General features: G+C 42.6%; 1 protein-coding gene across 1 annotated transcript in view; it reads left to right on the plus strand.

Moving 5' to 3' along the window:
- Positions 1-14,801, plus strand: part of MRPS5 (mitochondrial ribosomal protein S5) — a 21,963-nt gene extending 7,162 nt beyond the window's left edge. Inside the window, exons 4-12 of the mRNA XM_061156033.1 lie at positions 2,301-2,426; positions 3,666-3,899; positions 5,578-5,612; positions 6,981-7,071; positions 8,266-8,312; positions 8,776-8,833; positions 9,138-9,200; positions 12,032-12,168; positions 14,419-14,801. Coding sequence (XP_061012016.1) covers positions 2,301-2,426; positions 3,666-3,899; positions 5,578-5,612; positions 6,981-7,071; positions 8,266-8,312; positions 8,776-8,833; positions 9,138-9,200; positions 12,032-12,168; positions 14,419-14,643 — 1,016 coding nt within the window. The 3' untranslated portion in view covers positions 14,644-14,801. The remainder of the gene's footprint in view (positions 1-2,300; positions 2,427-3,665; positions 3,900-5,577; positions 5,613-6,980; positions 7,072-8,265; positions 8,313-8,775; positions 8,834-9,137; positions 9,201-12,031; positions 12,169-14,418) is intronic.
- The last annotated feature ends 218 nt before the right edge of the window (positions 14,802-15,019 follow it).

Raw genomic sequence — 15,019 nt, forward strand, 5'->3', positions numbered from 1 at the left:
AGCTTCAGCATCAGTCCTTCCAATGAATATTCAGGACTGATCTCCTTTAGGATGGACTGGTTGGATCTCCTTGCAGTCCAAAGGACTCTCAAGAGTCTTCTCCAGCACCACAGTTCAAAAGCATCAGTTCTTTGGCGCTCAGCCTTCTTTATGGTCCAATTCTCACATCCATACATGACTACTGGAAAAACCACAGCTTTGACTGGATGGACCTTTTTTGGCAAAGTAATGTCTCTGCTTTTTAATATGCTGTCTAGGTTGGTCATAGCTTTTCTTCCAAGGAACAAGTGTCTTTTTAATTTCATGGCTGCAGTCACCATCTGCAGTGATTTTTGGAGCCCCCCAAAATAAAGTCTGTCACTGTTTGCATTGTTTCCCCATCTATGTTCCATGAAGTGATGGGATTGGATGCCATCATCTTCGTTTTTTGAATGTTGAGTTTTAAGCCAACTTTTTCTCTCTCCTCTTTCACCTTCATCAGGAGGCTCTTTACTTCCTCTTTGGTTCCTGCCATAAGGGTGGTGTCATCTGCATGTCCAAGTTTATTGATACTTCTCCCAGCAATCTTGATTCCAGCTTGTGCTTCATCCAGCCCAGCATTTTGCATGATGTCCTCTGCATATAAGTTAAATAAGCAGGGTGACAGTATACAGCTTTGATGTACTGCTTTTCCAATTTGCCACCAGTCCATTATTCGATGTCCTGTTCTTACTGTTGCTTCTTAACCTGCATACAGGTTTCTCAGGAGGCAGGTAAGGCGGTCTGGTGTTTCCGTCTCTTGAAGAATTTTTCACAGTTTGTTGTGATCCTTTTAGTCAAAGGCTTTGGCACAGTCACTGAAGCAGAAGCAGACGTTTTTCTGGAATCCAGATTTATCTCCATTAAAAGTGCTTGCACTGTGAGCTTTCAAGTTTTTGATGGCATTTATAGATACCATCCTTTTTAAGGAATAAGGAAAGAAAGTCAGTGTTTAGTGAAAGTTTAGTTTGAGATTGGTAATTTTATTTCAAACCTGTGGTTCTCTTAAATGAATCAGTGTCCATCTAAAGTTTGAGTTTAACTCTTTGCTTTGAACAGGAATACACAGAGCAGCATGTGATGCGGAAACTGACCTATTTTTCTGAGCTTCAGTTTCAAAGATTAGTTCTAACATGTGTATCTTGAAAAACAGGGTACTGTATAGACGCAGAACATTAAAAAATACTGTAAGTCCAAAACATTTTCCCCTTTTCATGTTATCAAACCAAAGGATCAAAGTGTAAGGCCTTTCAGGAAGTAAGCAGGTAGAACCTTTAAAGCCTACGGGCTCATAAGAAAGGTAAAATGAAGATACTCATTTGACTTCTGGAATGTGCTTAGTATTTCAGGCATGTAGATATATGTGTCTTAGATTTTTCACTAGTACAACGTTTGTATAGCTCTGATTCTTTATTAAATTGGTAATGGAATAACTGGTCGTCATAAAATCAGTTGGTGATAACGTGAAAGGCAGAGTCCTTGTGAAGATAATTTAAGTCTAATAAACAACGTGGCTATACCAATAAAATTAAGAAGTAGTCAGAAGTAAAGAATCTGAATGTTCCACAAGTACAGAGGGGAAAATACTCTCTGCAATGTATGGTAGGAAAGATTGGGGGAGCTCAGAAATTCACAGATGGAAACAAATCAGTGGTGTCAGGGTCTGTACATTAAAGTAAAAAGATAATCATCTAAGAAGTACATACAGGCATGTGCAAGATTTAACTGTCAGACCCCATACATACTCATTCTTTCCCAAGTGTTGGTTAGGTTTTCATTAGAGTTGAAGACGAATTTGGGCATCTTGTTTTGAAGGATATACAGAAATACAGGGCATTTTCAGAATAGAGCAAACAAATAGATGATTAAGATTTATGGGTTCAAATTGCAGAGTTGGCTCTTTGGGCTGAGAGACCGAATTGGGAAGGCTAGTTACTGATTATGTCAACAGTTAAGACAGTGGAGGCAAGAGGGCAGGGAAGAGCCGTGTCACATAGGTGATAAACTGTTCAGGAGACACATCTGTAGGAAAGTAACTGGGATATAAATGTCGGTTGTCTTTTGTGCTGGGGAGGCCGTATTCTGTAAAAGGAGTAGCGTCAAATCTTGGGCTTTTCAAATGGAAATCTTGTGGAATGTGCAAAGGCTGTTTTAATTTTGCTTTCATTGCCATAATGATGCAAGTGACCCACCTTCTTCCAGCCCTTTTTGCTCAACAGGAATAAATCACTAGGCCCTGAATCACTGGTTGAGGAAATTCTGTAACACCTGTCTCCTTACAGTAACAGCAGATGAGCTGTGGAAAGGTGCTTTAGCAGAAACTGGTGCCGGAGCAAGAAAAGGAAGAGGCAAAAGAACCAAGAGGAAAAGAAGGAAGGATTTGAACAGGGGTCAGATCATCGGTGAAGGTAAACTTGTAAAAACAGCTATTGTGCTTTCTAAGATTTTTTTTTTCTCTGCAAAATTTTACAGATGTTTTACGAACTAGAAGCATCAAAACATTTCTAATGAGGGGCATTAGGAAATGTGGTTTTAGAGTCCAGCCAAATGGCTTACTGCCCCGTGATTCAGGGGAAGGAAAATCCCGTAGAAAGCAATTCGTTCATTGAGTTATTCATGCCACAAGCCTTAAGTGCCCTTGTGTGGCACCCGCTCTGAAAGGCTCTGGGCTCGAAGAGTTTGCAGTTCAGTGGTAGGAAATCAGAGTTAGCGAACTTCTCTGCTGAGGGTCAGGAAGTGAGTGTCTTCAGCTGCATGGTCTCTCTACAGCCATTCCACTCTGCTCTTGTAGCAGAGGAGCAGCTACAGGTAATACGTAATTGAATGGGCACAGCTGTGTTCCAATAAAACTTTATTTACAAAAACAAGTGTGAGGGATTCTTAGTGCACGGACTGGGGATCTGAATTGAAAGTGAGGAGTCTTAATTGCTCGACTGCCAGGGAAGTCCCTTGATGCCTTTTTTATTGTCCTCAATTCCAGTTGCCTCCACTAAGGAAACCACTGATTTCATTTTGATGTTTCCTTCTGACATTTTCTTTTTTTTTTTAAACTTTTTATTTTGTATTGGGTTATAGCTGATTAACAATCCTTCTGACATTTCTAATGCTTTTGTATACATAAAAACCCTAAGAGGAATATACATTTTCTTTTAAAAACAATTAGATTATATCACATGGTACATGTTCTCTTATACTTCACTTTTTTTTTTTCACTCAATAATAGGCCTTAGAAATTATTCCATATCAGAACCTACAGGGCTGCCTTATTCTTTGAGTTTAATGCAGCATATTTCATCGGTTGGATATGCCATAGTTCATTTTGCTGTTTCAATATTGCTAGACTATTAGATTGTTTCTCTTTTTGGCCTTTACAAGTAACACCTCAGTGGACATCCTTGTCCAAGCACACATATGCTTCATAACCGAGTGGCAGTGTTTCTCTAGGCAGTACCGTTAAGTGGAATTATTGACTGTTACAATGGGTATGTTTAAAATTTTAGTAGACGGTGCCAAGTGGCCTGTAAAGTGAGTATGTTAGTTTAAGCTCCCACAGCAGTATCTGTCTGTGTGCCCATTGCCTGGCATTTTAATACTCAAGAAATGAATGCTTTTAAAAGAATTATTTCTGTGTGTTTTTAACCCTTCAGGGCGTCGTGGCTTCCTATGGCCTGGTCTGAATGCCCCACTTATGAAAAGCGGAGCTATACAGACTATCACTCAAAGAAGCAAGGAAGAGCAAGAAAAGGTGCAGGCTGATATGGTACAACAGAGAGAAGAGTGGGACCGGAAGAGGAAGATGAAGGTTAAACGGGAGCGAGGATGGAGCGGAAACTCATGGGGCGGCATCAGTCTTGGCCCCCCTGACCCTGGTCCCAATGGAGGTAACAGAGTCCTGGTTTCACTAACATTGTGATGGAGAGGGCACTCCTAGGTTCTGGAATTCTTTAATACCGTTCTATTTACTCCTCTGTTTAGATTGCCCTTTTTTAAAACAAGGGTTTGAATACCACTGGAATAACTTCACATTGTTAACCAGCTGTATTTGATGAACCACTAGAGGCCTGTAAACCAAGAGGTACTCCACAGATAGGATGCAAAGCGCTGGGCTCTGGCGTCTCCCTTGTGTGGCTTCCCAGAGCCTTTGAGTGTGGCGGTGTGCATTACGCCTGCTACGAGTCACCCATAGCATGCAGCTCCCCAAGTGCTGTTGGTCGTGGGGTATGGAGCAACATGCCTTGGGAGTGCTGTTTTGATAACAGAGGAAACCAAATAGTTGCCATTAAGCATCCTAAAAGAACACATGAGATAAAAGTTGATAATATTTATCAGATGAAATTAGAAAACAAAGTTGTCTCCCCCACTGTTTCCTGAGTATGTAAAGAAGTAAAAATCATCTGAAAAATTTGTTCTTGTCTATGAACAGGAGATGAGAAAGTAGGCAAGAGTTTGGCTCCTTTCTTAAGTTTGGCTTAAAGAGGAGAGGAGAGGATGAGATGGAGAGACTCAGGCTAACACACTGAGGGCTTAGAAGAATGCTTCCATCAGAAGCATGATGATGGGGGGGAGAGGGAAAAAAACCCATGAACTTAAGTCCTCCTTAGGGGTCCAGATTTAGCCTGTAGATAAACGGGTGTACTTGTGACAGAAGAAAGGGCAGTGGACAGAGTCAGGTGAGCTGTATTTTGACAGTGAGTGTCGTCTCTCCGGAGGCTTCATTGAGTCTTTGAGAAGGAGATGGGATCATGGGCGAGTGTGGCCACCAGTGTGTGTTGATGAAATCGTAACATATCTGGGACTGGCCTCAGAATTACCCAGTGGAGTGGGAATTGGACCGAATTTAGAGGAAAGGAGATTGACGTGAGTTGATAATCACTGAAGCCAGCTCATGGTACATAAACTTACATTTTGCTGGTTATTTTGTCGCCTATGGATGTAAATTTCCTATAGTAAAGTCAAAATAAAAGAACAGGGAGTGTTTGAAATGGCTGCTGTGGTGAGAAGAGAGGGGCCTAAGTAAAAGGGTGTAGAAGGCCTGCAGACAGCAGAGAGGACCCAAGCGTGTGCCACGCGCCGCCTTCTCTGCAGTAGTGCCCCGCAGGTCCGCTGTGGGCAGACAGCGGCACTGACTGCATCCTGGATGGTGTGGTGGGCGGGAAGAGGTGAGCGAGTCGAGCACATGCACAGGACCTAGCGGAAGTGGTGGACGGTAGTGTCTTGACTGCGTGGGAGAGGCTGGAAGACCAGAGGGGTGATGGAGAAAGGGTGCAGTGGTCAGGAGTCTGGAGATGCTGGCCAAGCCCCAGGAAGCATTGCCTTTGAGTCATTGCATGAGGGCGGGAGGGGTGGGAGGATGCAGTCGGGAAGATGGTGGCCGAGTTTATGAATTTAGGGGTGGAACAGTTTCTGGTAGTGATGAGGACCAGGGTGTGGCCTTGAGAGTGGCACCAAAATATCTGAGATTCTTGGTGAAAAGTCAGTGATGGTACCAGTGTTAAAAAATGCTGTCATACACTAATTACATGGACACATTTATATTCCTGTTTTTTTTCCTCCCTGCAGAAACATATGATGATTTCGATACCAGGATACTTGAGGTAGGCATGCTGAACTAAATACCCAGTTAAGCCTTCAGAGAAGTTGGGGTAGTAGATATTGAGGGGATGCAGCAAGAGGAACAGTGAAGAAAAGCCTTTGATGTGTGACTTTCTGAGCTACAGGGCTGCTTTGTGTAAGGAAATGATGAAATGTCAATTTCATTTCTCTTCTGACTGCTGCCCTTTTAGAGGGCTGCTCATCAGGGCCTCGTGGCAAGGCAACTTCTTGGTATTGTTGATACCAGAATTTGGAGATTGCATTAAATTTCCTCCTTCTTAAAGCAAAGGTTGCAGTAGCAATTTCTCTCAAAATCAGCTGTATCTGACACTTAGTTCAGGAAACAGAGGTTGGGGGGAGACATGGGGAGGGGTAGAAAGCTTGGAGTTCCTGTGAATGTCCAGCTCTTTCTGGGAAGAGGTTCTGCTGGGCTGCTTATAGGCTTTTGAAACTGAAGTCTGTATCAGGTCAATTTCAGTCACTTTCTCCAGGGCATTTCCTAAAATCGTCAACTTCCCTTTGAGCTCACACTTGGTGTTAAATGCCATATGGAATGTGTTGAGTTTGTGATTGATTGTGTACATTATTTCTTCAGTATCAATTGCATTCAAGTTTAAAATATATTTACAAGTACTTTATGACTTTGGGTCCTGGGGAACCCCTTGTGGAAGTTAGTTCTTTCAAGAATTTTGTCCGTGGGAGTGATTTCCAGTAAGAGGATCTGCAAGAGTGGACTTGAGCTCCCTTTTTCTTTAACTTCACTTTATGGGAAAGGGGCTGCCATGTAAGCAGTTAACAGTTTCGTAGTTCTTGGTGAATTTATAAATATGCCCCCAAATGTAGATTTTTCTACAGTGCATAACAGTCAGGTATTTCAGAAGTTTCTGTCTTTCTCTTGAGTCTAATCCATAGAGATCCACTTCTGTGCTGATTATTTCTGAACCCTGCATTTTATCATTTATAAGATTCAAACTTTCATATTTTAGCATTTCTGCTATTGGGATGTGTCAGTCAAGTCAGTTACCATCTGTGTTAGAGTTTAATCAGCAACTTTTCTTTCTTGTGGTGCCTTCATTAGAATAAGGTAGACTGTGTTTTACGGTTTCTAATCTCTTTAAAAGTTATCTCAGCCAGATCATCTAACCAGCTTGTAAAATAAGAAGAGAAAGTCCTGTTTCCATCTTACTCCTGAAGATGGAGGTTTCCTTTGGAGGAGGTGTGCTGTTTGTGTTTGTGGGAGTGAGGGACGATGTGTGTGTTCAGCGTGTGTGTGTGTATTTATGTGCGTGTGTGCGTGTGTGTGTATAGGTTCCTCTGGTTCCCTACTGCAGAATTTCCTTAAGGGGTAACATGAACATTTTGTCCTCGAGGTGAGGAATGTTTTCAACATGACGGCCAAAGAGGGAAGGAAGAGATCCGTCCGTGTCCTGGTCGCCGTGGGGAACGGCAGAGGAGCCGCAGGCAAGTGAGGGGAGGACATGAGGAGCTGGCGGTGGGGGTGGACCGGCGTGGCCTGGGCTCAGCTCTGCTCTTGGTGGCTTCAGGCTTTCCCCATTGATTGTCTTTCAAGGTGGCTTAGGCTCACAGACCTTGTGGTGAACTCGAGTAATTCCTTCGAGGAAAAAGAGAGATCTTCCTACACCTGCTTTTTTCCATGAGGACAGTGAATGTTTTAAAAGGCTTAAGACACTGTTGTGTTATGTATAATAGTAAAAAAAACTGGGAGTGGGGAGAGAGACAGTAAATATCCCACAATAGGGACATAGTTACCAGAAGAGTATAACCAAGCATTGTGATACTCTATAGCCGTTAAACAGTTATGGGAAATTACTTATAAAATAATCATTAGGTCAGACAGACAGACTAGAAACCACTTCATGTAAGGCTATAATATAATCCCAATTTTTAAAAGTGCAAAGAAAAGCCTGTAGGGATTGGCAGAGTATACACTGAAAAGGTTGAACTGTTTAATTAGCATGTTTGCCAGTTCTTCAGATTTCTTCTTGAGACTCTTCATGAAGTTTCCACAGGGAACACCTGTTTTTGAAATGTACACGTGAATGTGTGAGGGAAAGAAAACTGGGGAACTGCCTCCTTACACCCACACTGACACTATAAAACAGGCGTTTATGACGCCGGTAGGTAGTATGTTGCCAAAGGAAACGACTCTCTTAACAGTCAGTTTTCTTCCCAGGAATTCTTTGTTCCTATACCACCATTTGTTTTCTGTAAAAATAATTGTATTCACTTATTTTGGCTGTCCTGGGTCTTTGTTGCTGACGGGCTTTTCTCTAGCTGTGTTGAGCAGGGTGCTGTCCAGTTGCAGCATGAGCTTCTCAGTGCAGTGGCTTCCCTTGTTGCAGAACGTGGGCTTCAGGAGCGGGAGGGCTCGTGGTTGTGGCTCCCGGGCCGCAGAAAACTGACTCAGCAGGTGTGGTTCGCGGGCTCAGTTGCTCCACCACGTGTGGGATCTTCCCAGATCAGGGGCCGAACCTGTGTCTTCTGCAGGCAGATTATTTACCACGGAGCCACCGGAGAAGCCCAACAGTGAGCTTCTTGTACATGTCATTTGTTGTACTTTTGCAAGTATATTGATAGGGGAAATATCTTGCAGTGAAATTGCTACCTCAAATATTTTTACTTTTTCTTTTAAAGGTTTTGCCATTGGGAAAGCCACTGAACGGGCAGATGCTTTCAGAAAAGTATGTACATTTTTTTCTTTGTTAACAGTAAAAGATCAATAATGTCTATGCTAGACTTCGTGGGAACCGCAGAAAAATACTTACTGTCAAAGGTTACTGATATCATAAAAGGCAATTTCAGAAGGGCCTGTATTCTTGCATCATTTCTATTAGCCTTGTGATTGCTTACCAGAACTATGAGACAGTGGGGAAACTTTGAACAGAATGTTAAACAAATTTAAGGAATTATTGATTTGGTTTGGGTTTGGCGTTTTTCTTTTGTTTTTTTTTTTTGGTGTGATAGTGATGTTATATTTTTTTTTCAAAATTAAATCCTTGACTTTTGGAAGCATCTACTGAAATTTTGCTGTAAATTTGCAGTTTTTCATAATAAAATATTTTATAAAAGTTAATTTTTGAATCTCTGAGAAAATGTAAATTCCAACAGGAGATTTAAGAAAATAATTTTCCTTCTTTCTCTCAGGCAAAGAACAGAGCCGTTCACTATTTGCATTACATAGAACGATATGAAGACCATACCAGTGAGTGTCAATCTTTTCTTTTAAAATTTTCAGGCTTATACTTCTTTCTTTATGTGTGGTAATATATCTCTGTGGATATTTTTGTTCTTTGCGTGTTACAACCTTCTTTCATATAAATATATAAAAATGTAGAAACAAACTTACTCTCACGAGAAGGTTAGCAGTGAGTGAAATCAGAGCTGGTTGCTCGTCCTTGGCCGGCGCATGGTGGCTGCGTAGGGCCGTGTTGCTTGCTTTGCGTATTGGCAAAAGGGCGTTAAAGTATGCCCCTAACCCTTCTTATGTTTCTGTTTTTACCCTCCAGTATACCATGATATTTCCTTAACATTTAAAAGGACACATATCAAGATGAAGAAACAACCCAGAGGTAACTAAAAAAATTCTTACAACGTGTTGGAGGTAAAGCAGAGAAACTGTACCAGTTTCATCCTGCCCCCTGTTTTTGCTCACCTTTGCCTGAACTTATTTTGAAAACACTAAAATGGATAGGCCTAAGTTAGATTTAAGTAGATTGAGGTTTTTGGGGAAGTAAAAAGCAGTCAGCCTTGGGACTTCCCTCAGGCTTCCAATGCAGGGGGCTCAGGTTTGATCACCATTTGGGGAACTGAGATCCCACATACTGCAAATCATGACAGAAAAGTAAATGAATTAAATGTATAATTCTATGATTTTTTTTTTTAAAAAGTAGTCAACCTACTTAGACTCACATGATTACAAACACATTCCAGGGGTAACTGTAGGTGGGAAGAGCACTTAATGAATAGGAAACGGCAACTGAGTGAGTAGTTGAGTTTGTAGTGGGAGCATTGGTTCAGTCAATCAGTTCAGTCGTGTCTGACTCTTTGCAACCCCGTGGACTGCAGCACGCCAGGCCTCCCTGTCCATCACCACTCCTGGAGTTCACTCTGTCCTTTGAGTCGGTAATGCCATCCAACCATCTCATCCTCTGTCCCCTTATCCTCCCACCTGCAATCTTTCCCAGCATGAGGGTCTTTTCAAATGAGTCAGTTCTTCACATCAGGTGGCCAAAGTATGGGAGTTTCAGCTTTAGCATCAGTCCTTCCAGTGAACACTCAGGACTGATCTCCTTCAGGATGGACTGGCTGGATCTCCTTGCAGTCCAAGGGACTCTCAAAAGTCTTCTCCAACACCACAGTTCAAAAGCATCAGTTCTTTAAAAGCACTGGTTGCTCCTAGAGAATTCATGATGGATGCTGCAGATGGTTGTTTTCCAACAGCGTATCAGCTCCACTCACTTACTCTCAGCAAGGGTGAACTGAGCAGCTTTGGTGAGCCAGGCGCTGCACCAGGCTCTGGGGTCTGGAGACGGGCCTTCGTCCTGTCTCGGGGAGAGCAGGCAGCCAGAGGTTAGGGTCATGGGTCTATGCCAGTTATGCCCGGTGGACTCAGGCAGTAGAATTCTTAAACATTCTGATGTGTTTCACCTGTGGTTCCATAGTAAAAATGGTTTTGTATAACTCTAGGTAATAGCTTAAAAAGTCTGGTTCAGAAGATAGAACATACACAGTATTTAAATTTTTCATGCCAAAGCTTCTAATACAACTTTGCTAGAGCCATGGCATGGAAATAAGAAAGAAAAAAAGTCAAATACAGTACCAATTATATTAGAGCACTTGAACTTGGCTTCTGCTTCAAAATCATAAGTAATCATTCATATGCCAGATAATAAAAACATTTATCATTAGAAAAAGTATTGAGTTGAACACTTGGATATTAAGGTTTAGACCTGTGCTATCCCATTTGGCTTTTGAGTACTTGAAAGGTGGCTTCTGGGAATCCCTGTGTCAGATACCACCAGATTTCAGAGCCTCCATATGAAAAAAAAAAAAAAGAATAAGGAATAGCTAAAAAATATTATGGTATTGAGGATATGTTGAAATGATAATGTTTTGGACATACTGGATTCATAAAATACATTATTAAAAACAGTTTTACCTCCTTTAAAAAAATCTTTTAAAACTGTATCTGCAAGATCATTTGAAAACATATATATGGCTTGCATTTGTGGCTTGTGTAATGTTTTTGTTAGACATGTTACTTTGGATACATCTTTATCTAAATGATTTTTGAAAGACTGCTGGTTATAATTGCAGAAGTTACTCTTTTTTTTAATCCTCACTGTCTTCTGATTAAAGCTGTATTTTTCAGCTCAGCTTTAAGGTATGTGCTGAGTTTTGTGCCTGGCTAATCAGAGTGCTAGAGAACTTCCCAAGTGGTACAGTGGTAAAGAATCTGCCTGCCAATGCAGGAGCCACAGGAAATGCGGGTTCAATCGCTGGGTCCAAAAGATACCCGGGAGAAGGAAATGGCAGCCCACTCCAGTGTTCTTGCCTGGAGAAGCCCATGGACAGCGGAGCCTGATGGGTTACAGTCCATGGGGTCATGAAGAGCTGGACACGACTGAGCAACTAACCAGCAACACCATGGGAAGGGATTACAGGCAGACAAGAGGAGGGTGAGTGGCTGGAGAGAAAACCGCCGAAGATTTAGAGGCCAGCCTGGAGGTGAGAAGGCTGGGCCAGTAAGCAGGAGGCAATCTGAGGGAGGGTGTGTTACTGAAGCCAAGAGTTTCTCCAGGAGGAAGTGCATGATTCAATGCAGCTGACCATTCAAGGAGGGTGAGAACAGATGTCTGGTGAGCCTTAGTTAACATGGGCATGGGGTGCCAAGAAACTTCAGGCATCTCTGTTAATCTTAAGAGCCTTATTTTTTGTCCATGTGTTTCACAAACTTATAGGTATATGTATTTTTAAATTAATTAATTAGTTTTTGGTTGTGCTGGGTCTTTGTTGCTCCTCGGGGGCTTTCTCTAGCTGCGGTGTGCGCACAGGCAGGAGCTGTGGGGCACGGGCTTAACTGCTCCGAGGCATGTGGGATCTTCCCGGACCAGAGATCAAAGCATGTCCCCTGCATTAGCAGGCAGATTCTTAACCACTGAGCCAGCAGGGACGTCCAGAAACACATATGTTATTTATTTAGTCCATATAACATCTCATTTAAGTCAGAGTCATCCTTGAAGTTCAGTAAGTTGTGAAAGGTCACCCAGCTGGGAAGTGATGAAGGCAGAATGTGGACCAACATCTAAACCCAGAGTGGGAGCCATGTGAAGCCAGCAGGTGGCACCACCTGCCTCGCGGGCGAGCGGGCGGGCGTTTGACCTGATTTTCCTCTTTCTAGGCTATGGCCTCCGCTGCCACCGAGCCATCACTACCATCTGCCGGCTCATCGGCATCAAAGACATGTACGCCAAGGTCTCTGGCTCCGTCAACATGCTCAACCTCACCCGGGGCCTCTTCCAGGGGCTCTCTCGCCAGGTAGGTCAACCCTGCGCTCGGAAACTGAGGAGCCAGTTTGTATTTCAGCCGTGTGCTCTGAGACCAGCATCTCCTGGGCCGTCCTGGAGTTGCTCTTGGGCCACCTGAGGACCAGGCATTCTTTGTCTGTGGGTGCATCAGGTTAGTTAATCCAACTGAAGAGGTAATTCATGAGGCTTATCCTTTAAAAAAAAACTGTATGGGTTTTTGAAGTTTTAAAATTAAGTATTTTTAAAAGCCAGTAATTATAACCTTTTATTATGGCAAGAATATGTGCTTGTTCGAAAACTCCAACAACATAAAAATGTTAACTAAAAAGGGGAAGTCCTCTCCTAATCCTGTCCTTTCAGTGGGAACCAGGGTGAAGGCTCCGGGCACCTCCACTCGAGAGCAGTCTCCAATCCGTTTGATGGCACCTGCATAGGTCGTTCAGGGGGACATCTGAGTCAGCGCAAACTATGCACTTAATAGTTGAGGTTATCTCTCCACATAGATGGGGCCTCCGGGCTGCTGCCCAGCTCACCCCCGCAGCCTGGGCTGGGCTCAGTCACACCAGCGGCAGGGAGGAAGGTCTGTCGTTGCAGGGGCCCCTCCCCCAGCTCTGCAGGGCTGGCTTGTCCCTTGAAAGAAAGGCCGGGTGGCCCTCAGCAGAGCTGAGTGAGCAGAAAGACAGCTGGGTTCAAGAGGCATTCACGGACCTCCATTTGCTGCGGACTTTGGCAGGCTCTCTGACAGACTGTGCTGGCTGTTTCTGAATAAAGTGATCCATGGAGTAATTGTAGCAGTCACTGTTTAAAATAGGAAAACTAATTGAAAGAAAAATTTTGCCTAAAAAAACTTTTTTGATCAGCTGTGTCTTAGTACTATCTAAAAACATCTTTCAAAAGCACTTCTAAATTTAAACTTACTTTTAGAGACGTAATTGTTTGATGTAACTTAAAATGTTTGTTTTTAGGTTATATTTATGGTCAAGTAGACCTGTTCTTTTATGTGATATTTTGTTTTGTGTCAGTACTTTGAATCTTTGGCTACAGTGACTACGTATCATCTCTTCTAAAATGGCATCAGCTATAAGAAGTTGCATTATGCTATTCAAAAAAAATGACACCAGTGTAAGCGGCACACCACCAATTACAAGACTCCAATTTATTTATGAATTAGCTCTTCTCTCTTCTAGTTTCAAATATATGCAGAATTAGAATAGTACAGGGTGTACTATCCTCACGGCATGTTAGATATTTTAATATATTATCTGTAAACCATCTATTGAGTTTACTCACTGTGTCCAGACGTTTATGGCTTCCCTCTGTTACGAATCCTCACGGCTCTGTTACACACCAACAGTTAGCTGCTCATGCACCCCAGCCAACCCCAGTCATTGTGAACCAAATCTCAGACATCAGTTTAACTCACTCACAAGTATTTCATCATGTATCTCTAAAAGATAAGGATTAAAAAGTACCAGACAGTACTACCATCATGCCTAAAAAATTACCAGTAACTCAATGTCAAACATCTAGTTAGTGTTCATAGAAATGTATCCATTTGTCAGATTAAAAAACATTTTTTATATAGTTTATTTGAATTAGATGGCAGAAAAGAGCAATACGTTTAAAATCTTTGCTGTGTCTTTTAAATCACTTTGAATCTGGAAGTTCCAATTTTCTTTTTTCTCTTAGTTTTCTGTTGTTGAAGAAACCAGGTTGTCTGTCCCAGTCTGGTGCTGGATATCAGGATGCTTGACATCCTGTCTCCCTGCATGTCCTGTAAATTGGCAGCTAGAACAGGGGCATGATGAGATTCGAGTTCAGTGTGGGGCACGGCATGGCACGTGACTGGGAGGTTGATGAAGACAGGAGACCAGAGGCCAAGGCCCTTTCTTCATGCCCCTTGGGGGTGGGGAGGTGGGGCGGGATGATTCTGCCCCCAGTAGGTCACCGTTAGTATAGCCACAGGAAGTTCCTGCTCTTTAAGTTAGAGACTTCAGATTTTTTTGTTTTGTGTTTGTTGTTTTTTTTTTTAAAGTAAAATCTTACTTTCAATCACTCTTACATAAATTCAGTTAGCTAATAAACTTGATATTACATTACCTGGGCCATGTTTCCTGCTGTAATAATCACCTTCAGTTAATGAACTCTAAAGAGTTGCTCCATTTTAATCAGCCAGACGGTTCTGCCATGTCAGGGGCAGACCCCATTAGACCAGCCTCACAGACCTAACCTGGTGTTCTCTCCGTTTGGTTGTGCCCAGGAAACCCACCAACAGCTGGCTGACAAGAAGAGTCTCCATGTTGTGGAATTCCGGGAGGAATGTGGCCCTCTGCCCATCGTGGTTGCCTCACCACAGGGGGCCTTGAGAAAGGATCCGGAGCCGGAAGATGAGGTTCCAGACATCAAATTGGACTGGGACGATGTCAAGGCCGAGCAGGGAATGAAGCGCTCTGTGTGGTCAGGTTTAAAGAGAGCTGCCACGTAGGCCTCCCTCCTGCCTGGGCCAGCCTGGCACCGGCTGCTTCCAGCACCTGGGAGAGACTCATCCTCTCACACTTCAGATTGTCTTTTTAAAAAAAAAAAAGGAAAGGCCAACCTTACATTCGTTTATTTACAGATAATAAATAATGCAGATGTAATTGATGGAGCATGTCATACATACCAGTCACTGTGATAGGAACTTTACATACGTGTCTTAGTTAAAAACTACTTCAAATATTTATTTAAACTAGTAAAAATCAAATGAACTGGGGAGGCAGGGCTGCTAGTCTGACCTGATGAAAAATAATGTGCAGTCAAGTTGTAGTTGACTGTAACACACAATTGGAAAGCAGAGGAAATATGCAGACTTAGTTCTTTTT

The sequence above is a fragment of the Dama dama genome, chromosome 11 (genome assembly GCF_033118175.1).
Source record: "Dama dama isolate Ldn47 chromosome 11, ASM3311817v1, whole genome shotgun sequence".
Taxonomy (NCBI): Eukaryota; Metazoa; Chordata; class Mammalia; order Artiodactyla; family Cervidae; genus Dama; species Dama dama.